General features: G+C 40.5%; 1 protein-coding gene across 1 annotated transcript; it reads left to right on the top strand.

The window, feature by feature from the left end:
* The first annotated feature begins 705 nt into the window (after positions 1-705).
* Positions 706-25,762, top strand: KANK2 (KN motif and ankyrin repeat domains 2). Its single transcript, XM_081316659.1, has 11 exons — positions 706-813; positions 3,929-5,452; positions 10,663-10,785; positions 10,865-10,967; positions 13,730-13,966; positions 14,963-15,050; positions 15,257-15,476; positions 20,473-20,615; positions 20,923-21,123; positions 21,951-22,049; positions 23,476-25,762. The coding sequence occupies exons 1-11, from the start codon at positions 717-719 to the stop codon at positions 23,533-23,535; spliced, it is 2,895 nt and encodes a 964-aa protein (XP_081172785.1). The 5' UTR covers positions 706-716; the 3' UTR covers positions 23,536-25,762.

Here is a 25,762-nt window from a genome sequence, read left to right as displayed (position 1 = left end):
GAAAACCCAGACTATCTGCTGACCCAGCACTAGGGAATTTGAAGTGGGTTGTGGGGGGAGAGTCAACGAGCAGGGAGGAAATGTCTTTCCCATCTGATTTTCCTCATGGCAGCCAAAAAATGTGAAACCCTCAATGAGAAAATGGATAAGGAGACAGGAATGTTTATGGCTTTGCCACAATTCCCCCATAAATTAGAGAGATGCTGCTAAATGGAAAACAAAGTCCCATTCAGTTCCTCTGCTGCGCTTGTCCATCGCTCAGGCTCTCTGCCAGATGGAAAGCCAGGTAGTCTCCATTCTCAGCATCTGCCCAGCAGGATTCAGCATCTGTTTCTGTCATGGTGCCTTGATTGTTAAGCAGGCTCTAAATGTGGCATTTTAAAGGTAACCCATTGTGACAAGGGCTGAAGCTGTGGGCCAGCCTGACAGGCAGATGGACGCAACCACCTCAGATTGAGCCTTGGGGGAGTTGGGGTGGGGTGGGAAGAGTGAAAGAGAGTAGCAACAGCTGTCCTGTTCTTCTTGACTGAGCTATTTGGCTCCTGGAGAAGACAGAGGGATAATGCTTTTGGAAAATACTGTCATATTCCTATCAGTCATTCCCACAAACATTTGAAACAGCAAGCAGAGCAATCCTTTAGTGTGGGCTGGTTGTTTTAAGAACGTGTGTTTTAAGATGGCATCTGATTTCTATTTTCAGGCAAAGTGGGTTTCCTATGAGCTGTCAGAAGGCTTCTGGGGCTATTTTGAACCTACATACTGATCAAGTGGAAAGAATGGCCCAGGTTCTTCATATGGGGACTGCTTTTGCAGGTAGGTCTGTTTGAAGACTACTTTTGAACAGAGAACATCAACAGATGGAATTGTGCATCTTTTGTGCTAACCCATATAGTAATCTTAGATCACATTGCCACATTAACTCTCTGAACTATTCTCACTGAAAGTTCGTTTATTTTGTAACATGGGAAGGATTCAGTGGGATACAGTTCTGTTTCTTCTGTATGCAAACATGTTTCCACTTGATGCCTGTGAAATATAGTTGGGATTTAGTGATATAGTACAGTATTTATAAATACAGATAGTCCTCATTTAGTGGCCATAACTGGGACTGCTTATGCAATTGTTAAGTGAAACTTCTACTGTGCTTATGATCTTACTTCAGCTTTCCTTTGCCTTACAGACCTGAAAAGGTTGTAAATGTGAGGACTGATCACAGAGTTACTTTTCATTGTCGTCATAACTGAACAGTTGCTAAATGAAGCAATTGTTAAATGAGAACTATCTGTATATTGGTAGTCACAGAATATAAGTTGGGAATCAGAGTGTTTCCTGACGAAAAGCAAAAATAGGGGAGGGTAACAAGTGGAAATAATTCTGTCCAGATCACTAAATAAGATTTCATAGACAATAAAAACCTCATTATAGGAATCCCTAAATGCTACATAGATTTGGTGGAGCAGTGGTTAGAGTGCAGCATTGCAGGTTAACTTGGCCGACAGCCTGGAGCTCAATCCTGGCAAGCCTCAAGGTTGACTCAGCCTTCCATCCTTCCAAAGTGAATAAAATGAGGGCCCAGATTGTTGGGAGCAATATGCAAATAATGCTCCTGCATTGTGAACCACTCAGAAAATGCTGTAAAGCTTTATGGGATGGTAAATAAGATTAAATGCTATTGCTACCCCTGTTTCATCTTTGGATTAGAGAAATGTCTCTAATCTGGGAGAAAGTCTCAGTTAAAAGAATAAAATTGTTTTCTTGTTTGAATGAACTTAAGTCCTATCTACACTTTGGTAACCAGCTAGATGCCCAAATATGGCAACTTAAGAAGTACATTTAAGGTCAGTTTACAACAAGAACAAGCTAATAGTATCCATTCCGTGTTTCTCTCCAGTATTTTAGAAACATATTGACTCTGGAACACTTTTTGTATTCTTCTAGAACACTACATTTAGTGCAGAACACTAAAACCTTTTTTAGCATACACTATTTGAATACCTTTTGGAACAAACAACAATGAACAGAACAATGTCTTTTCCCCATCACTGACCTGAAGGCTGATCATTGGAACTGTGGAAAAAGGTTATTAGAGCTGCTGAAGGATCTGTGGTCCAGAAAGAATGGCATAGAGTTGCCTGTGAACTAAGAATTGCTCACACACAGAGGGCAAGCTGTACTGTCTTATTTTATGTCAGTACTGAGGTTGGATGAGATGCTATGACACTTTAGAATAAAAGCATCAAACTCTTTTTTTTGGTAATTTTTTATTATTTTTTCCATACAATTCAATAGTGCTTATTCAGCAATAAGGTTGTCTGAGTTTATCATTCACTAATATAAATTTAATTCCTAATCCTTTATTCTTTTCTCCAGCCATTGATAAAACAGTCCCAAGTCTGATAGTATTCTGTTTCTTCTTTTTCTTTCAACCTCATAGTAAGTCTGTCCATTTTTGTGCATTCTAATACTTTTTTAATTATTTCTTCTGATGGTAATTCTTCCTTTTTCCAATATTGTGCAATTATGACTCTTGCCTCTGTTATCACTTGTAAAATCAGATATATGCTTTGTTTATCAATCTTTTCTGGCATGAGTTCAGGTTTAAAATCTACATGTTTTCCCAACATCTTTTCTAGCCAAGTATGTATTTTTTCCAGTACCTCTTTGCTTCAACACATGTCCACCATACATGATAATAAGTACCTGACATGTTTACATTTCCAACATCTATCTGACATATTTTAAAACATTTTTGCCAATCTTGCTGGTTGCCATCTATAAAACATTTTATATACATTTTCTTCATAAGAAGCTGCCATTGTCAGTTTATAATTTCTTTCCCACAAGTTTTGCCATTTTTCTAATTCTATGTTATATCCAAAGTTCTTTGCTCATGCTATCATTGTTTCTTTAACTTGTTCATCTTCCATTTTCAAATTCAATAAAAATTTATACATTTTCTTAATTATTAACATTAGGTTAATAATGTCTGATCAAACAAGCACTGCTCTTTATAAAATCCATACAGTTTGACATCTTTATCATATCTAACTTGCATTAATTAGTATGTCCACCATGATAAATCTACATCTTGATTTTCCATCTCTTGCTTAGATTTTAAATTCCCTTCAGAATTTAGAATATATCCATATTTTCTCAAAGTTTAAATTTGGATGTATAAATGCTTCCATTGTTGAAAGCTATCCTGGTATTTTCAAATATATTTTACATTTTATTTTTTCCCATGTTAATAGTAATGCGTTTCTTATATAGGGGTTCTGAAAGTACGCATTTTATTTTTCCCATACCATAAAAAGGTGTGCCAAGCAAGTTGTAAGTCATGTCCCTCCAAATATAACAACCTTTTGTTTCTGAGAGTTATCCATTCTTTTACCCATGTTAATACAGATGCTTGATAATATAAAAGCTAGAATTAAATTGAAAATGTTACAAGAAGCTAAGGAAAATGGAGGTTTTGGCTTGCCAGAATGGGCATCAAACTCTTTATGATGTAGCTTTGCAATCAATCAGTCGATCAATCAATCAATGAGGCTTGTTGGTTTGGCAGTCAGATCCAAATAATGCAAAATTGGAAAAAATGTAGAGTTCCTATTTACTGGTTACAAGTACTCTATTTGATTTAAACTAGTCCCCGCTAGTTTGAGGAGAGCTGTTTTGATGCAATAGGCATTTAAAAAAATACAGTGGATTCTAAGCTATTTTTTCTCACTCACAGAATGGAAGTAGTACATGATTGGAGCTAGGTCTATGACTACCTCTGTCTATACTGAGATCAGCCAATACATGCAATGATATGCAAAACAGTCATTATTCAACTAAGTGATGGTGATGTCGGTGGTCAGTTCTTTCATGCACATCCTCAACCCTGACAGAAAAGTGTTCTAAGATCTTTCTCTTTTGTGTTTTGAAGAAAAGGTCAATCCCACCTCTACTACAATCTTCCATGGGAAGGAGCAAGACTTAACTTACTCAGTGGAAACTCCTTATGGCTACCGCCTTGATCTGGACTTTCTCAAGTATGTGGATGACATTGAGAAAGGCCACACTATTAAGCGCATTCCAGTTCATCGCCGACCACGCTACAGCTCATTGCCTCGGGGCTATGGCTACACTGGTTCATGGTGGACATCCACCGAGTCCCTCTGTTCCAATGCCAGTATAGACAGTCGCCATTCCTCCTATTCTTATTGTGGCCGTAGCTTCTACCCACAGTACACTAATGCAATTCATAGCAGTTTCAATGCTCATGTGGAGAAAACTTTGCTGGATGCTAGAAAGAAATTAGAAAACCAGGCAGACCTAGATGGGAAAACCCCCACAGCAAGTAGTCTAGGAAGTCTCCATAGCAGTGTATCTGGATCAACAAGTTCTTTGGTTGGAAGCCAGAGTATCTCACATCAAACTTCTTACAATGGCTCACGGCAAAGTGTTCCTGGACAATTCACACCAATTGGTTCTGGGTTGTCCACTCCAGTCTCACCAACTCCAGGACATCTTCAATATGTTCGTGAGCAGATGGCTGTGGCCTTGAAGAAGTTGCGCCAATTGGAAGAACAGGTCAAGATGATCCCAGTCCTTCAGGTGAAGATCTCAGTGCTACAGGAAGAGAAACGGCAGCTAAGCGTTCAGCTTAAAAGCCAGAAGTTCTTGGGGCACCCAGGAGGATTTGGCAAGGGCAAATCACAAGGGGAGCTCTACATAGACATCCCTGAAGAGGGGGCAGGTGGAAATATAGAGGATAGCAGTACCAGGCCTGACATAAAGGAAAAATTGGATAAGAAGGAAGTGAGGTCAGTGGGTGTGGGAAGGACAGTTGAAGATGGAGAAGAGAATGTGGACGTGGGAAGATGTGACATAGGGGTAGCAGTCAAGGAGGAGGAGTTGGGCTTACCTTGCCCAGAAGTGGAGGAGCAATGCCAAGTTATTCAGTCCCTATCCACCAAGATTGCTGTGTTAGAAACACAACTGAACAGAACACTCCAAGATCTCCAAGCTGCCCATCAGAAACTGGAGCAGCAGGGCAGGGAGAAGAAAGACAAAGAAACTTCAATGAGAGATGAGGGCCTGACAGAATGGGAAGCAAGGGGAGACAGTGTACAGCAGTGGGATGCCCCCATTCAGGTTGATGCAATCAAAGTTTTCCAAGTGGAAAGGGAGCCAGAGATCACAGCCAGCAGAGCTACTGGGCCTCAGAGGGCACAGCTCCTGGAGAGCAAGGAGCCCTATGCCAGCCTCAGGCCTTCAGCAGACAAAGACTCAGTCTCTGAGAAAGTTCAGTTACCACCTTGTGCCACATACCACAGCAGTGAGATCATGGAAACCACTTTCCCAATTCATGCTGGAGCAGCAAACACAGCCACCACCTTTCACTCTGTGAAAAAGATCAGCATTGTCAACACAGAAGAGGATGGGGATGGAAATAAAGAAACAAGAGGTAAGGAACAAGGAAAGTAATCTATTCAGTTACTTTATTACTGGTTGCAGATATACTGTATATATCAAGACAATAAGACAGATAAATGAAAGAGTAAAGAAGAAGAAAATTGTTAACTGAACAGTAAAATAAAATAAAAATGATATAACTCTCTAGTCCTATGTGGTATAGGTAGTCCTTGACCTACAACAGTTTATTTAGTGACCATTTGAAATTACAATGGCACTGAAATAATGACGATTGTTTTTCACACTTACGACCATTGCAGCATCCCCATGGTCATGTGATCTCAAAATTCAGACACTTGGCAACTAGTTCATGTTTATGATGGTCAGTGTCCTGAAGTCATGAGATTGGCTTTTGAGAACTTCTGACAAGCAAAATCAATGGGGAAGCCAGATTAACTTAACAATCATGTTACTAACTTAACCATTGCAATGATTCATTTAACAACTGTGGCAAGAAAAGTCATAAAATGGGGCAAAATTCACTTAACAAATGTTTCATTTAGCAACAGAAATTTTGGGCTCAATTGTCGTAACTTGAGGACTACCTGAACAGTCAAAAATCAGCTCAAAGTTAATTTGACATTAATAATACAAATGTAAACTTTGCAACAGGTCTTTCTGTGGCCCCATTTCCTATCAGCTGGTTTTCTACTGTATTTATTTTGCAATTAATAATAATAATAATAATAATAAACCTTTATTGTCAAAGTACAACATGTGTACATTGAGATTAGCTGAGCCTCCTTGTCAAAGATTCTTTGTTCAAGAGTTGCCATGATCTGTTCTTGTCCCAGTGTTGGCAATACATCTGCTTAAAGCCCTATTTATGGATTTTACCTTCAATTTGGTAGGTACAGTATATTAAAATGATAGACTGAATAAAATAAGAGAAGTCAAAACTTCTGGTTAAAAATTAATCTTTAGCCAGTGTTTAAATATACATAGCCATGTTCTTGTTTCATTTGCCAACAGCCCAGGTTCCATCCATAAGCTGCACTAGAAACAGGATTTTGTCATGAGGTAATGCATCTTTCTCTTCACTTTCTCAACCAAGGGTGCATTACAATATTTTATTTTATTCTTTTAATTATCACATTTAGAGACTGCTTATCCATTTACAGAGCAACTCTGAGCAGTGTACAATTAAAAATGTAAAAACCATATAAATATCATATATTTATAAAAAGATCTTTACAAACTTGAACAATGGGCCCTATCCAACAAAATGAGTTTCAATGTGGAGAAAAGCAAAGTCCTACACTTAGGCAGGAAAAACCAATGGAACAAATACAGATTGGGCAAGACCTGGCTTGGAGGCAGTAACTGTGAGAGGGACCTTAGAGTCCTGGTGGATGATCACTTAACTATGAGCCAGCAGTGTGCAGCAGCAACCAAAAAAGCTGATACAATCTTTGGTTGTATAAACAGACACATAAAATCAAGATCACGTGAAATATTAGTACCACTTTATAAAGCCCTAGTAAAACCGCACCTGGAATACTGCAGCCAATTTTGGTTACCATACCACAAAAAAGATGTTGAGAGACTGGAAAAAATTCAGAGAAGAGCAACTAAGATGATCAAAGGCCTGGAGACCAAAATGTATGAAGAACGGCTGCAGAAATTGGGTTTGGCTAGTCTAAAGAAAAGAAGAAATAGGGGAGACATGATAGCAATGTTCTAGTATCTGAGGGGCTGCCACAAGGCAGAGGGGGACAGGTTGTTCACCAGAGCACCAAAGGGAAGGACAAGAAACAGTGGTTGGAAGCTGATCAAGGAGAGAAGCAACCTGGAATTAAGGAGAAACTTCCTGACAGTGAGGACAATCAACCAATGGAACAGCTTACCCCCAGAAATCGTGGGCGCTCCATTGCTGAAGTTTTTAAAAAGAGACTGGACAATCATCTGACTGAGATGGTATAAGACCTCCTGCTTGAGCAGGGGGCTGGACTAGAAGACCTCCAAGGTCCCTTCCATTTCTATTCTATTCTATTCTATTCTATTCTATTCTATTCTATTCTATTCTATTCTATTCTATTCTATTCTATTCTATTCTATTCTATTCTATTCTATTCTATAAGAGGCAGGCAAAACAAGAATACGGTAAATTAAAGTTAAAAGTGGGGGGGGGGCTTCAAGGTAGTTAGCCAACTCCAAGTTTGCTACTCCTCTCCAAGTCCCAAGCAAGTCAGCAGAGCCAGATCTTCAAACTCTTCTGAAAGGCCCGGAGAGTGGGAGCCTGCCTCACTTCTGGGGCAGGGGTGGATATTTTGCTTATCTATTGCCTTTAATTGGAATCTTACCCTGTAAAAAGTTTATGTTATAAAAGGTAAGGTATGTAATGACTATACTTTCAATTCATATACATAATGTTTAAAATGACCCATGATATAGCACTATATTAAATTAAAGTTGGTTTATATCTGGATCTATTAAAAATAGCCAGGACAAAAGGCTTGGTGGGATTTTCATAATCTTTAGAGATTAAAAATTTCTGGCAGAATCCCTTGTTGTCAAAGCCAGGAAAAATGTTAATGCCCGGCCTGCAAATTTATGGTAAAATTCAACTATTTTCCCACACAGCTCTAATCTTAAAAGAAGCATGCATGGAAGAAATTGACTTTTTTGCTGCAATTTATAGTAGGAGCAGAAGAAATAAGCACTTTTAAAATAGTCTGTGAGATTCCCAGAATAAACCTAGAATAGCAAGATAGTATTAGAAATTTCATCCTTCTGGAAATAAATATTTGGATATGATGGCTTCCACAATTTCAGGTGAGCTGCTAGGAAGCAGTGGTAATTTTTTTTATAATGTCTCTAAGGAAAGAGATATCATAAACAGGGAAGTTACTGGAGAGAGTCCACCATTATCTGTCTTCCTTTGGCCAAAAATCTATGAAACCTCTATTTTGAACCCAAGCATGGTAAAGACATTTTAAGGAAGATCAAATATGATAGTATATTTCACACAGAGAAATATATGCCAAACAATTGGTAAGAGAAATATGCAAAAAATTGTTTAAGTGTGTGGAAAGGTGTAGGGTTTGGGTAGGAATAGTTCCCTCCTGACATAACCCTACATCTTTTCTCTGGGTTTCCCAAATAGTTGGCCTTCTTATAACCATCTTCTAGATATCAATCAATCAGAATAGAGCAGGAAGGGATCTTGGAGGTCTTCTAGTCCAACCCTTTGCTTACTCAGGAGACCCTATGCCATTTTGAATAGGTGGCTGTCCAGTCTTTTCTTAAAAACCTCCAGTGATGAAGCACCTACAACTCCTGAAGGCAAGCTGTTCCACTGGTTAATTGTCCTCACTGTTAGGAAGTTTCTCCTTAATTCCAGGTTGCTTCTCTCCTTGATATCTTTCCATCCATTGTTTCTTGTCCTGCCCTCTGTTGCTTTGGAGAATAATTTGACCTCCTCTTCTTTGTGGCAGCCCCTGAAATACTGGAATACTCCTATCATGTCACCCCTAAATTATGTAGCAAATCAACCTTATGCATTTAGAGAATGGTTTTTAAGGAGGGAAATTGGCCAAGAACCTGACTGAATCCATAAGTAAAATACAGTAAATAAAACAAACACCATATACTTAAGTAGCATTACATCCAGGGTCTCCAACATGATACTTGAGTGAATGTGTCCAAGAATACTTTCCTTGACATCCCCCAAGATACAGTTAAAATGATTATTTATATTAGCAAATTAATTTTTAAGAAAGGAGGAAGGAGAACTGCCCTGTCTTTAAGCAAAACTTCAGTGTCCTGGATTGATTTTCAATACTTGGCCCCTAGTGGGCTTTGTAAGCTTTCTTGTGGCTGCAGTCAAGTTTACTTTGGAAATGCACCAACTGTCTTGAAAGGAAGTATCCCATGGCAGAGGGTATTTGGGTGGGATACTAAGCAGCCTGATTCTGCTGACCTTATACAGTATGAGGTCAGCAGACCTTATATGATTGTGTTTGTGCAAGCTCCTCAGCAGCCATTGGTAAGAATGAAGAGTTGTGACTTTGTGAATATTGGTAAAAAATCATAGCTTAATACAATGAGGGAATATTGTTTGTGTACAAACAAAAGCTCCATAAAGGTAGCCTTCAACTTACAACCATTTGAAGTTACAACAGCACTGAAAAAAGCGACTTTATTACCATTTTTCACACTTACTGTATGTCCATTGCAGCAACCCCATGGTCATTTGATCAAAATTTGGACTCTTGCCAACTCGCATGTATTTATGAGAGTTGCAGTGTCCCAGGGCCATGTAATCACCTTGCTGACAAGCAGTGTCAATGGGGAAGCCAGATTCATTTAACAACTGTGTTACTAACTAAACAACTGTAGTGATTCACTTAACAACTATGGTGTCAGAACCCATTCCTATTTCATTTCTATCTATCCCCTCTGACCCAAAATCAAATCTCACCTTTCCCTGGGTTCTGCCATACTCCCAAGGGGGAGGGGGGAATCTGCTTGTGGGTTTATTGCCTCTGCTTCCTCTATCTGCTACAATGTAACACTCTGCTTTCCTGCATTATATTTCTCTTTGAACTTTCTCTCCCTAAACTGTCAGCTAGAACAATGGAGGGAACAAGGAATGTAACCTCTGGTGCCTGGTTTATTTCTACGCTTTCAGAAGAAGGTGTGACGAGCCACCCAAACATCACTGTCTAAACCAGAGACGGGTCGATGTTACCTCCCCTTTCCCATGATGGACTTAACACCTGGGGATTGGCCGTCCCACACTGGCTGGATGAACTATGGGGTGGGGTCTTGCTTGGAAATACTTTAACCTATCGTTCTGCGTGGGAAATCCCAGATCCTGTATTATGCCTGCTATCAACTGCTCTTGATAGTTCCTGTTGGGAGAAATTGCTTCCAAGAGTTCTGTTTTCTTAAGATGTGGGTTTGAAGTGGTTCCTGACATGTGGCAATAAAGATTGTAAAATTGGGCAAAACTCATTTAACAACTGTCTTGCTTAGCAATTGAAGTTTTGGGCTCAGTGGTGGTTGTATGTTGAGGACTACCTGTTCCCTGTTTTCCAGGCTTGGAATATTAAGTTAGCTTGTAATCAATCCATGTATTCTATTGCATACATGGAGCAATATTGTATTCCTTAATGTGGCCCCACAAAACAGCAATATTTAGAATTCATAATCAAAAAGACATCCAAGGAGCAGTAATCTGTTGCCACTCTATTTCAGAACCTGAAGAATCCCTACAGAAAACTGAATATTCCCTTCTTGACTCCCTCCAAGCAGAACAGGTGGTTCCTTGCCTCTCTCAAGGCCCTAAATTGTATGTGCAGAAGGAGGAAGAGGATCAAGGTAAGAAAGTGGGGTGGAGAAAAGTGCCATGGAATCCTCTGACAAATTGGTGTTACTACCTTCCTTTGTTTCTCCATAGCTTCATCCACTGCAGGGATCCAGTCAGTTATGAAGAAGAAGGAAGAACCTACAGAAATACTAACTAGGAAGAAGAGCCTCCACTTTGTGGGTGTCAATGGAGGGTAAATCTCAGTTTCAGAATTATAAAGAGAATGGGAAGGTCCCAATTCATTCCTCAATTCCTAAGTTCATTCCTCAATTCCTTAATTGAGAAAGCAAAGGCATACAGGTCCATAGCCACAGACTCCTATTTTGTTTGCTTTTGTAACCTTTAATTTGGAGTTCAGAGAAGCAATATACCATCTTCACCTCAAAGAAACCCAATAACTGAACAATTTTGTCAGAGTTTGCCTAGGAGTTCTATCATAATCTATCATTGGGATGGAGCTCTACTTTCCCTTGCTGCTTTTATTGTAAGTTGCCATTTGTACCAAAACAGATTTCCATTGTCCCATTGTGGCCTGCAAGATCCCAAATCACCTGGCATCTCTGAAGTTCTCCGTTCTTTTTTTAAAAAAACATATATTTTATTAATTTTCTAGTTTTACAATCAAGTACTTAATAGACAATGTGTTATCTGGGTCCATTAGTAATTCAGTGGTATATATTAACTTCTTCAGTCTAGATCCAATATTGCACCATCAAATGTTTCCTCTCTTCTTCCAGTAGTACCTGTTTTCCCACACTAGGCAAATACAATTCTTATTAGTAGTAGTAAATATACAATTGAATATCAACATCTTTTTTACATTTTATCAATATAATATCAATAGTATCAGTTTTAGATTACATTTCTAGCCAAAACATATCTTAATTGTATTTGCACTTAATATCCATATGTTCAATCAGTATCCTGGTTTTGCTTTTTTTTTTAGTTTTAATTTCCCATCAGTGTTCAAAATGTCTCTATTGTTTATAATTTCAAAATAAGTTATATTTGGGTAACCAAAAGCTTCCCTTAGTCAAACTTCTTAGTGTTTTTTTGTTTCCCTTCTTATACCAAAATCTAATATTCTAATTACAAATCTTATCTTTCTAGTTATAATAGTACTTCTATTTCTAGCAATTATCTATTCTCCATATTCAAACATCTAGTTAATAATATAACATCCCATCTAATAGATCAAAACCTCTATTTTCTGCAGTCTTACTCTAGCTTTCTTCCTTTGCCAACTAACTTTCCAAGTCAATGCATTTAAATCATCAAGTAATTTTCCTCTGTTTTTGTATATATTGTTTGGAATAAGAAAGACCATTTGGTTAAAGTATTTTTGGAAGAACGAACCTACTGATATTCGTTAAACAGCCTCCCTCTTTCTCCAATTCCCCACAGTTCTCCTAACAGCTCTATCTTCCATTCAGTCAGCTCTTCTTCCTTTTCCTCGAATATGTCATGAATTCTTGATTGGTAAGATGTCTTTTCCATTTCTGATATTGACACTCCGTCTTCTAATTCTTCAGTTGACTGGATCTGTTGGTTGGTTTCTTCCTTTAGATCCTCAATCTTTGGATCTGCGTCCTCTAGTTTTCCTTCTATTTTGTGGGTTGCTAGTTCCTTCTTTGTAGTCATGTACTGAGTTTGTAAATTTAGATTAGAAGATTGTTGTTTTATCTCCTTTGTGTTATTTCTAGTCTCATCATGAGCTAAAGCAATAGTGTCTTGTATTGATTTTAGCATGGAGAGAATTTCTTTCTGATCTTCATCCATATTTTCTTGGGAGTATGTCAAACTGAAGCCTTTGGGAACAGGTGTTAGAGATGTTTTTTACTATTTAAAGTTGAGTATGGGGCATCCATTTCATTTTTTATAGGTGGTCTTTATAATAAAAATTGTTCATCAATCAAGGATTTGTAATCCAAAATATGCCATCATCTCAAGCAATGAAGTGTATTTGTCCTTCAGGGAAACAGTTCTATAACACAGCTCTGAAAGTCAGGTAATATTTATATTCGTAGTTCAGGTAACCAGTTTCAAAATAGTTCATTGTCTTTGCCACATTAATAAGTAGCCCAAATCTTTTTGTATTTTTCCCTTTTCCCAGCTGCAATCTTCAAAAGTGAAAGCTTCCAAGGTCAGCAAGAGTCTTATCTAAATCTGGGTCTCAAGCCAAGTTTCCTTTAGGCATAAGAAATTGAAGTCCCATAATTCACCACTAGATGTCATTAGCACCATTTTCCAACTTTTTAAATCTCAACTTATAATGTAAGCTTTTCAAATCTCTTTTAAAAAAAGTTTCAAAAACACTTTAGTCCCCAAATTTCAAATCCATAAATGTATATTAATTCCAAATTAATCTTGTAATTTTCTCTGTTTCTCCCAAGTAATTAATTTGCCACTTTTCCTGAGGGAGTGTGGTGGAAATTCCCCTTCCGTCTCTCATTGGGGAGAGTGCTTCGGACAGCTTTTTCCAGGAAGAGGTCTTAAAGTCTTTAAGAGAGGATAGAGTCTCACCCAGTTTCATCCATGTTGCTGAAAGGTTGCTTGTTAGTGCTTTTTGTCTTCTGTTGTCAGCAGCTTCTGACTGGCTACACGAATGTAGCCAGTCTTTCCCCCGCCAGTTTGGAGGGCTTCCTCCGATCAAATGGAAGGGCCACCACCCTCCCACAATCAATGAGGGTCCCCTCCTTGCTTGTCGCCTCTATGGGGCAACTTTCAACCCTTTCTAGGGTCCCCAGTGGGGTGAAATTGAACGTGAAAGACAGAGCCCCGTCTTCTACGTCTGTCTCACCATGATGTCAAAGCTGGAAACCTGAAGTTCTCCATTCTGAAGTACAGTGGTAGCACACAGCCAGGGTTTGCCATAGTGTCTCTTTGTTCTGAAGAGAATCTGGAATATCTTCTCAGGCTTCTTTTGGCTTGTTTCTCAACCTTGTGTTGTTCCAGGTATGAGTCTACTTCCTCTGAGGACTCCGGCACAGCTGAGAACATCTCAGATAATGAAAGCACTGAGAGTGAATACCATGAGGCGAGTGAGGGCCTCCCTTCCGGGCAGGGAATTGTAGCTGAAGCTCTGAAGCTTTCTGGAATTACCACAGATATATTACATCCTGGCGTCCCTGTTGAGGTGGGGAAAATAAGTGCAGCAGACGGTCCCAGCAAGGAACCAACAGGCAAAACTGGGTAATCATCAGTTTGGACATCTTCAGAGCTCCTGAGAGTCTCCACTGTGCACTGTGTGCTTTATATCGCCATTAATTCCACTCCCCAAATCTTTAAAAGCAATTTAAAGCTGACCTGCAGCTATATTCATATTCTGCTGACTCCAAACTCCCTCCCCCCAAAAATCCTGTTGAAATTGCACTATTGTTATTTGATAATAGGATATGTGAGCATCACAAAATGGTCCTTCCCTGCTTTACACAATGCCCAGTCCTGGAAACAGTTTCAGAGTTCTTTACTTCTTGGGTAAATAGCTCTCTCCATATGTTGTATTTTAAAGGTGGTAATAGTTGTTGCACAACTGTCATTGAATTATAACCCTGAACTAGTACAAAACAACAATTCACTATAAATTCTGTCTCTCTGTATTTATTTTCCCTGTCAGAGGAACTTCCTAATGTAATGCTAAACCACGATTTAGGGTTATTGCTTTATGTAATCTTGAACAAAAACTTGGTTGATATATTCCCTTTTCTTCCTCCCCCTCCCACTTTATCTAAATTGTCTTATATACAAACAAGAGTTCCAGCACATGTTCCAGTGAATTAATAAACAAGCTGACCACAAACTGAATTAGTGTGCTGACTGGTTTTAAAATAAACATTTTTTCTTCAATTGTGTCTGATTTTCAGAGACAGTCCCTGTAGTTTTCTTGGCAAAGTTTTTCAAAGTGATTTGCCATTGCCCCTTTTCTAGGGCTGAGAGAGTAACTGGCCCAAGGTTGCCCAGCTGGCTTTGTGCCTAAGGCAGGATTAGAAATCACAGTTATCCCAAAATCATGAGAAGTGAAAATGAATCCTGGTTAACTCTTCCTTGTAGCCAGGGAAAAACAAAAGTGAGGAGAAGACAAAAGACCAGGTTTCTGCACATAATACTAAATACTAGCATTAGTAACATATGTATAAAAAGACGAAAGCTAAAATATCCCTCTTTTTTTTGCTTTCTTTCGATTACCAGGTTAGGTCTCAGCAAGGAATTGCTTTCAGCCTGTGAAGTTCTTCAGAAATACTTAGAGAGTCCCAATACACAAATGGATGGAGAGACGGTATATGTTTATTTCTAAAGTTGGGGTGGATTTAGAGATAAAATGGCCTCTGCTGATACCTTGCCCATTTGCCAGAAGATAATAAGCAATGGAAATACTGAAAAAACACAAAGGATTCAGTCATGAAGACAGCAAGCAAAAATGGGCCCTAACAATTTCTTACCTACCTCCCCTGTTATTTCTTTTTCTTATATGTACTCTGGCAGAAAATAGCCTATACCTCAATGCTCCACTATTGGCTCAAGCTATCCTGCCACAAAGAAGCTGATCTAGAGTTGATCTCACTGCACTTGATGGATTTCCGGGCTGTTTCCCCACAGTTGCTAGAATTCATCATCAATATGGCGGATGCCAATGGCAACACGGCCTTGCATTACACAGTCTCGCATTCCAACTTCCCCCTTGTTGCAAAGCTGCTTGAAACTGGTAGGTGGGGACAAAAGAAAGGGGAGGGAGCCCTTTGTCAGAATAGCCCATCTAAATGAACAGCAATATTAGTCCAGGGCAGCCCATTTGCCAGGGCACTTTGGATTCTAGAGCCTAGGGTGACTTTAAAGCCACAGGAGCCTAAGAGTTGCAAGGCAGGCTCCACTTTAGGCTGGCGATGACAGTTTGAATTCTGAGAATGTGTTGGGGTGCTGTCATGGACAAAATGATTTGCCTACTTTAAAAATAATTCCCATAGATTATTTGACAGAGTTGCCACATTGACACTGACATAACTTGCAGAGGTTGCCGCTGGATGCCCTTTTTAACCAGCCAGGAAGGTTTCTCCCCTCCTAATTTAATTTTGACCCCCATCCCCATCCAAGGTAGATTTGGCCGACTTCCAACCAAACCCTGCATTTCAACTTCTATAAGTTTTATCTTCTGAAAAGCCTGTGAAGCAGTCTTGGATCCAAAGACGTCTTTTGAAATAAATATGAGGCAATTGGTTGGCATTTTGCCTCACCATGTATTTGCTTTTGTCTTCATGTTTTAAATTAGGAGAATGTTTTTTTTTAAATAAATGATGCAGAAAACCTGCTGTGCACCAAGGAACCTTCTGCAGTCACCCTGTGGTGTGCACTGGTTTTGCATTAAGGCTTGCACCTGGATTTATTTGCATTCAACATACTTCCATCCTCCATGGAATTTAGACTTGATAGTCACCCTGTGAAGTAAAAGAGGCTGAAAGGAAAGAAACTCATCAAGACCACTCAATGTGAATGTTTAAGGCTGAATGTCCCAATTCACAGACCAATGCTCTGGCCACAGCAGCACCCAAGTCTATCAGTAAGAAGCTGGATGGCTGAGACTTTGGCAGGAAAGGGTTAGGCCTAATGCAAGGAGTGAGGATTTTTCCAAAAATAGTCCGAGTAATTCTCATTTAACGACTGGTTGCTTAGTTGACTGTTCAAAGTTACGATGGATCTCACTAAAGGCAGTGAGATCCAGAAAAAAATGCCTATTGGAAAAAATGGGTTTGTTTAACAACTGCTGCATTCACTTGATGACTGTGGCATTTGCTTAATGATTGCAGTGTTCATTTAACAACTGCCGCAAAATAGGTCATAAAATTGAGCACAGTCACATGGTGATGCACTCAACAACTGCCCCAAATTATGTCCACAATTCTGGACTTGATTATGGTCATAGGTTGAGAGAACTACCTGTACGAAGATGCCCCTGACCAAATATGATAAACTGAAAGACAAAAGGGATAAGTAAAAAAATGGAAAAAGGGACAGATAACTAAGGCCAAGTATCAGCAAATAGCTCGAATCTGCAAAGATGAAGTCAGGAAAGCAAAGGATCAGAATGAATAAAGACTTGCAACAAAAGTCAAAGATAATTTTTTAAAAAGTTTTTTTCAACATATAAATAACATTTTAAAAAGTCAAGGAAAAAGTCAAGTTTAATGAACCAAGAGAGAAGATGGCAAAAAAGTAACAGGCAGTAGAGAGAAAGCACAGCTGCTTAACTCATTTTTTGCATCAGTCTTCACGCAAAAGAAACTTTAGCCCAACCTTGTTGTTAGTTGCGAAGTCATGTCCGACCCATCATGGCCCCATGGACAACATTCCTCCAGGCCTTCCTGTCCTCTACCATCTTCTGGAGTCCATTTAGGCTCACACTGCTTCAGTGACTCCATCCAGCCACCTCATTCTCTGTCGTCCCCTTCTATTGCCCTCAATCTTTCCCAGCATTAGGCTCTTCTCCAGTGAGTCCTTCCTTCTCATTAGGTGGCCAAAATATTTGAGTTTCAACTTCAGGATCTGGCCTTCTAAAGAGCAGTCAGGGTTGATCTCCTCTAGGACTGACTGGTTTGAATGCCTTGCAGTCCAAGGGACTCGCAGGAGTTTTCTCCAGCACCATAGTTCAAAGGCCTCAATTCTTTGGTGCTCAGCCTTTCTTATGGTCCAACTTTCACAGCCATACATTGCAACTGGGAAAACCATGACTATACGCACATTGGTTGGCACGGTGATGTCTCTGCTTTTTAGTATGCTGTCTAGATTTGCCATAGCTTTCCTCCCCAGGAGCAAGCGTCTTTTAATTTCTTGGCTGCAGTCCCTGTCTGCGGTGATCTTGGAACCCAGGAAAATAAAATCTGTCACTACCTCAATTTCTTCCCCATCTATTTGCCAGGAATTGAGAGGTCCGGATGCCATGATCTTGGTTTTCTTAATGTTGAGTTTTAAGCCCACTTTTGCACTCTTCTTCTTCACCCGCATCAAGAGACTCTTTAGTTCCTCTTCACTTTCTGCCATTAGAGTGGTATCATCTGCATATCTTAGGTTGTTGATATTTCTCCTGGCAATCTTAATTCCAACTTTTGATTCATCTAGCTCTGCCTTTCTCATGATGTGCTCTGCATGTAAGTTAAATAGGCAGGGTGACAGTATACAGCCTTGCTGGACTCCTTTCCCAATTTTGAACCAATCAGTGGTTCCCTGTCCAGTTCTCACTGTTGCTTCTTGACCCGCATATACATTTCTCAAGAGACAAATAAGAAGGTCTGGTACTCCCATCTCTTTAAGAACTTGCCACAATTTGTTGTGATCCACACAATCAAAGGCTTTAGCATAGTCAATGAAGCAGAAGTAGATGTTTTTCTGGAACTCCCTAGTTTTCTCCATGATCCAGCATATGTTGGTAATTTGATCTCTAGTTCCTCTGCCTCTTCAAAATCCTTCCTGTACTTCTGGTAGTTCTCAATCCACGTATTACTGGAGTCTAGCTTGTAGGATTTTAAGCATAACTTTACTAGCATGTGAAATGAGTGCAATGGTGTGATAGTTTGAACATTCTTTGGCACTGCCTTTCTTTGGCATTGGAATGTAAACTGACCTTTTCCAATCCTGTAGCCATTGTTGAGTTTTCCAAATTTGCTGGCAAATTGAGTGTAGCACTTTTACTGCATCATCTTTTAAGATTTTGAATAGCTCAGCTGGATTACTGTCACCTCCACTAGCTTTGTTGTTGCTCAGCTTTTCTAAGGCCCATTTCACTTCACATTCTAGGATGTCTGGCTCGGGGTCAGTGACCACCCAATCGTGGTTATCTGGGACATTAAGCTCGTTCTTGTATAGTTCTTCTGTGTAATTTTACCACCTCTTTTTAATCTCTTCTGCCTGTTAGGTCCCTGCCATTTTGGTCCTTTATTATGCCCATCTTTGCATGAAACGTTCCCTTCATCTCTCCAATTTTCTTGAACAGATCTCTGGTCCTCCCTATTCTATTGTTTTCTTCTATTTCTTTGCACTGTTCATTTAAGAAGGCATTCTTATCTCTTCTAGCTATTCTCTGGAATTCTGCATTCAATTGGGTGTATCTTTTTCTTTCTCCCTTGCCTTTCACTTCCCTTCTTTCCTCAGCTATTTGCAAAGCCCAACTTACCAAAAACATAACTGTAAAAGACATAGAAATAAAAATTAAACTAAGCAAATGGTAAGAGAACACCTATCTAATCTTGATGAATATAAATCACTAGGACCTGAGGGATTATATCTCAAAGTTCTGAAGGAGCTGTCAGATGTTATCTTAGAACTATTGTACCTTATCTTTAAAGAATTGAAGCCTTTGAACTATGGTGCTGGAGAAGACTCCTGCGAGTCCCTTGGACTGCAAGGCGATCAAACCGATCAAACCGGTCAGTCCTAGAGGAGATCAACCCTGACTGCTCTTTAGAAGGCCAGATCCTAAAGCTGAAACTCAAATACCTTGGCCACCTAATGAGAAGGAAGGACTCACTGGAGAATAGCCTAATGCTGGGAAAGATTGAGGGCAATAGAAGAAGGGGACGACAGAGAATGAGGTGGCTGGATGGAGTCACTGAAGCAGTAGGCGTGAGCTTAAATGCACTCCAGAAGATGGTAGAGGACAGGAAGGCCTGGAGGAACATTGTCCATAGGGTCGCGATGGGTCAGACACGACTTCGCAACTAACAACAACAACAACAAACCTTATCTTTAAAAAATCCTGCAATACTGGAGAACTACCAGAGAACTGGAAAAAAGACTGATATCAACTAGCCCAAAAGAGAAAAAGACTCCAGCACCTCCCCACCAGTAACCAGCTCTCAGATCAGCATAGATTAACTCCAAGATCAACTTCAGACCAACAATCAAGTAAACAATACCCCAATCAAGAACTGCCAAAGAGCCATTAGTAAACAGCCCAACCAAAGAATCCTTAAGACCACCTCGACCCACCCAGACAGGCAAGACATCAGAATATAAAGTGACAGCAAACAGCACTGCTTACTAGCACTGATGATGATATCCAGTTAGGGTAGAGGTCACCAACCGTTTCATGCTGGCGACCAGAAGGGAAAGGGAGCAGCTGTGAAATTTGCACACACATGCACAAATGGGGCTGCGCATACCCACATGGGGCTAGCAGGCTTGTTTGCACATGCAACCTGTGCGTGCTAGTGATCCTGTTTGCATATGTATGCAGGTGCTAGCCACTGCCGCAGCTAGCCCCGCATACATGCACAAACAGGTCTGCGGGCTCTAGCACAAGTGGGGCTGAGTGTGTGCTCACACGTGCATGCACTGGCCAGCCTGTTCCTACCTAAACTGTACACCTTTCCACATACAGTACTTAAAGACATTTTTGCATATTTCTCTGATGTTATCAATTGTTTGGTATATATTTCTCTATGTGAAATGTACTATCATATTTGATCTTCCTTAAAATGTCTTTACCGTGTTTGGGTTCAAAATACAGGCTTCATAGATTTTTGACCAAAGGAAGACAGACAATGGTGGACTCTCTCCAGTAACTTTCCTGTTTATGATATCTCTTTCCTTAGAGTCATTATAAAAAAAATTACCACTGCTTCCCTGCAGCTCACTTGAAATTGTGGAAACCACCATATCCAAATATTTATTTCCAGAAGGATGAAATTTCTAATACTGTCTTGCTATTCTAGATTTATGTCATGTGGACCAAGAGAACAAAGCTGGCTATACAGCTATCATGCTCACAGCGCTGGCTGCCTCCCAGACAGAGAGTGACATGGAGACTATTGTGCAGCTACTGAAAAAGGGCAATGTGAATGCCAAAGCCAGTCAGGTACTAACAGTCCCAAGAGATTCTTGCAAAATTGGGGGGCCAAGATTAGGATGAGGTTGATGGTGACAACCATGAAGTAGTAATAATCATACTCTCACATGTGTGCATGGAAATTGTTCAAAATCTTTAAAATGCTATTAACTGGCTGCAGTAGATATACAAAATCTTAACAAGGTTTGTGCTTCTTCCATATTCCAGATTGTTCTTGATACACATGGTTTTTAGAGCTAGGCATTGCAACAGGCTTTTCCCTACTCTGATCTTGGCAGCCCCTTAACTCCTTTGGTTTCCTTCACCACACCTACAGGCTGGGCAGACTGCATTGATGTTAGCTGTCAGCCATGGACGTCTCGAGATGGTGCGTGCCTTGTTAGCAAATGCCGCAGATGTCAACTTGCAAGATGATGATGGCTCTACTGCACTGATGTGTGCCTGTGAACACGGCCATGCTGAGATTGTCCGCCTGCTGTTGGCTATCCCTGGGTGTGATGTTGCCCAATCAGACAATGTGAGTCCTACTTATGTTTATGCTGCTGCTTTTGAGTTTGTTAGGTTGTCTTCCATCTCAGAGCTCATAGCAAAAACTCTGCACAATAAATTTTGTTCAGTTCACCAGGAAAATAATGAGTCTTAACTTAGTGCCAAAGTTTAGTACTGGACTTTTTGAAATAATTAGTAATTATTTCTCATTATTGAGTAACTGCAGCTCAATCTTAGGAAAAAAGAGTGAAGGAGGCAGGGCATATTGGGAATAATATCATCAAGACATTATGTCCTTCCACATTTGACTGTTAAATTCAAATAATTCTACTCTAACATTCCACACACACACCAACCTCCTTGATCCTATGTTTGGCTGAGCCTTCTGCTGTAATTTACCATAGTTTTCCTATTATTTAAATATGTGATTGAAAAATGAGTATTGTGTGCACATTGCCAACAGCACAATGTCAAACAATTGTTTGTCATTACATCCAGAGGGTAGAGGGGATGATTCTCTTTTCTTTGGGGTAAACATTATGAATGAGATGGGCACCACATAAATCAAATCAACCAACCAATCTTGTAAAGTAGATTGAGTGAGAGGAAATGATTGGCTTGGAGTCAAACAACTATGGTAAAGAACCTGTTCTCTCTGATGGCCATACCTGGACCATTACCCTGTATTAACAGTTCAAACATCTGGATGGCTCAGTCCCAGGTAGCATTTCCTGCAATTCCAGGAAGTGGGTGGGCCACCAAAATAACAACTATTCCTCCTTGACAAAAACAGTGGCCCCCATAAGCCCCACCATCACTGCAGCCTTAAGTCTATCTTCTTGCCTTCTTCTGTAGGATGGCAGCACAGCTCTTTCCATCGCACTAGAAGCAGGCCAGAATGACATTGCCGTCATGCTGTATGCTTACCTGAACTTTGCCAAAGCCATGTCACTGGTGAGTTCGCCCTGTAAGTGTAAAAGCATCTGTCATAAAATTACTTGTAAGCCATTTTCTCTTGAAATCCAGGAAATGTCAAGATAGAGCATTCCCAATAGATGGCTATCCAGTTTTTCTTTAAGAATCTCTGTCAAAGCCTGTAAGGAATGGGTTCTTCTGTTCTTTCTAGTTTTCAACCAAAGTCCGTCTCTTGTAATTGAAGCCCATTAGAACATGCTTCCTCAGCCAAGAAAAAAAAGTGTTTGCTCTCTTTGGTGTGGTAGTGCTAGAAAGGGCAAACTTTTTTCTAAGCTAAAGAGTTTCTTTAAGCTTTGCTCATAAGACTTTTTTCCATAATCCTAACCATACTTGGTGATGTCCTCTTTCAAATGGTCTATAGCCTTTTTTAACCACAAAGATAACAGCTACATAATTCCAGAGAAAATCAGGTTTCAGGCAGAATAAAATTCTTATGACTAAGAAATGATTCTAGTAATGCAGTTACAATTTGGTTCAGCCTTAATGCATCAAACTAGAAACTGGAAGTTCATGAATACTACTCCATCTTGGTCACAAAGTCAGCTGGGTGACCTTGCACCAGTCACTTTCTCTCAGCCTTTGTAAGGAGGCAACGGCAAATTGCTTCTGAAAACTCTTGCCAAGTAATCTGCAGGGACTTGTCCAGGCAGTTTCTGAGAATGGGACATGATTGAAAGGAAGAAAATAATAATATTAGGTGGCCCTATGCGGTATTAATGTAATATTAATTTTTGTAATAGAAACACAAGCAAGGCAGAACTGGAACAACATGAATCAGAGTCCCTGGGGGAGACTGACATGGCATTTGGTGATAATAACAGAGGATGGGTAATTTTTGTATGGATTTAGTTTTTTTTTTAAAAATAAGTTTGTTGATGCTTGAGAACTGCAAGAAGCATAACTGTGATGCTTTGACATCACTAAGAAGATGCATTGGATTCTTCTTCTTCTTCTTTTTTTTTTAAACTTTTTCCCATTTTGGAGAGTTTAACATGCCCTTTTTGGTGAAAATCAGGGGAGAATCTGGTTACCTGACAACTGCCAACAGTTTTCAGTGAAGTGACATGGGAGGATGGGCACCTATAACTGCATCAAGAGAATTCTAGGATCTTATTTAATCCATTTTGCCATATGCCCTCAGGGCAAGTTGCTTATCCTTCTGTGTTTCCCATATTCCAATCTGCAAATTGAGTATGATTATAATCCACCCCTAATTGCTACTAGGCTCAACATGGAGTGGTAAGTGAGCAGGGGATCTGTGCATATTGATTCCCATAGACTGCTGGGTTTGTATAGCTGTTGTCAGATAAGGGATTGATTGATTAAAAACAATACAACATGCTGAACAAGGCCAGAAAACTCTGGCTTTTTCATTAAGAAGCAATAATGAGCTACTTTTTTTCAGGATACCTTGAAGCAGCTGGAGCCTGAAAATGCAAATACGATATTCAGTGATACTCTGTAACCCAAAGTAAGATGATGGATTTATTTTTATCCAAAGGCTTTCTAACTTCTGCTTGAAAATTTGGCACAGCCTGGATGAAGGAAATATATATCTACAAAACCACACACATTGCCAATGTATACAATTCCCTAGAATTGCTTCCTGTACTTAGCTTCTTTCACTGCCTCCATCAGCTAAAATCTCGCCATCCACTCTGCTCAGAGGGAAGGGGAGCAGACCTTCCAGGAGAAGGAACTTTATGAGCTTCATTTCAACAATGTGGCCATGTATCCAGCTTCTTTGATCAGATGCAGTTATGTCAGATAATGAGCCAAGGGGTCTCTGAATGTTGTTATGGCCTTTCTGCTTTATCAAAACGAATATGTCTTTCCTTTTTATCCAATTATTCAAGAAGCAGGAGACACTGTAGGGCAGGAACTGTGCCAATTCCATTGCCGACAATGGCAAAAAAGTTGCGATACATCACAACACATCACGTGACATTGCGAATTTGACACCACTGCGGTGGGGCATAAAAGGAGGCCAAAAGGAACAATTGCAGTTCCCCTCCCCAAACCTTCAAAAGTTTGAGATCCACAGGCATTGGCCTAGCTGCCCAATTCAAACTCCTCCATACTTTCTTCTTTGGCCAATAAGAAGGTGCAAAAACTATTCAATCAGTGCCCACACCTCCATGTTTTTACTTCTCCTTCTGTGAATTCCTCTGGTGGTTTCTCAAAAAACTGAGTTTGCTGTGTGGGGAACTGCAAAGCCTCCAAAGACCTGTGAAGTAATAGTTTCTGAGCACAACATGATGGCAGATAAATATTTATTTATTTATTTATTTTATTGGATTTGTATACCGCCCTATTCCCGTAGGACTCAGGGCGGTTTACAGGGCAGTTAAAACCATGAATACAAAAAAATTAAAAACAATTAAAACAATTAAATTAAATTCAAGCCCCAAGAGTAAATCTAAATCCCAGTTAAATTAACAACCCCACAGTCTGGACCAAACAGATCAAAGAGCCAAGTTTTCAGGTCCCGGCGAAATGAGCGAAGGTTGGGGGCAGTCCTAAGTTCTGTGGGTAGTTGGTTCCATAGGGCAGGCGCACCCACAGAGAATGCCCTTCCCCTGGGAATAACCCGCCGGCATTCATTAACCGGCGGTACCCTGAGAAGGCCCTCCCTGTGGGGGCGCACAGGACAAAGGGAAGATGATGCCGGCAGCAGGTGTTCCCTTAGATAGTCTGGACCCAAGCCATTTAGGGCTTTATAGGTCATTACCAGCACCCTGAATCTCACCTGGAGGGCAACCGGAAGCCAATGTAGCTCACGGAGAAGAGGTGTTACACGGGAGTATCGGGAAGCTCCCATCAAAACTCGCACGGCTGAATTCTGCACCAGTTGAAGCCTTCGGGTGGTCCTCAAGGGCAGCCCCATGTAGAGGGCATTGCAGTAGTCTAACTGGGAGGTCACGAGCGCATGAGTGACTGTACGTAGAGCATCTCAGTCCATATAGGGACACAACTGGTGCACCAGGCGAATCTGGGCAAAAGCCCCCCTGGTCACGGCTCCTATATGATCTTCCAAACTGAGCCGTGAATCCAGGAGGACGCCCATGTTGCGAGCCCTATCAACGGGGGGTAATACCTCATCCCCTATTGTTAATGATGGAGAAGGCTGGTCAGCCCAAGATGCCGGTATGAACAGCCACTCAGTCCTGTCAGGATTGAGACGAAGCCTGTTTCTCCCCATCCAAACCCGAACCGCCTCCAGACAACGGGACATCATGGTGAGGGCATCACTGGGTTGGGTCGGGGTGGAAAGAAAAAGTTGGGTATCATCAGCATACTGGTGATACCCCACCCCGAAACCACGAATGAGCTCACCCAGCAGCTTCATGTAGATGTTGAACAGGAGGGGAGAGAGGACCGACCCCTGAGGGACTCCACAAACGAGAGATCTCGGGGTAGACCTCTGTCCTCCCGTCAACACCGACTGTGAGCGGCCCAGGAGGTAGGAGGAGAACCACTGTAAAACAGTGCCTCTCACTCCCAGCCCCCTGAGACGCCGCAGTAGGATACCATGGTCGATGGTATCAAAAGCTGCTGAAAGGTCTAATAGGACTAGGACAGAGGAACAACCCCTGTCCCGAGCCCGCCAGAGATCATTCACCAGTGCGACCAATGCCGTCTCTGTGCTATGCCCAGGTCTGAAACCCGATTGGTACGGGTCGAGATAATCA

This window comes from Vipera berus, assembly GCF_964194415.1.
Source record: "Vipera berus genome assembly, chromosome: 2".
In the NCBI taxonomy this organism is placed as follows: Eukaryota; Metazoa; Chordata; class Lepidosauria; order Squamata; family Viperidae; genus Vipera; species Vipera berus.
The sequence above is the reverse complement of the archived record's forward strand: the minus strand, read 5'-3'. Positions and strand labels throughout refer to the sequence as shown.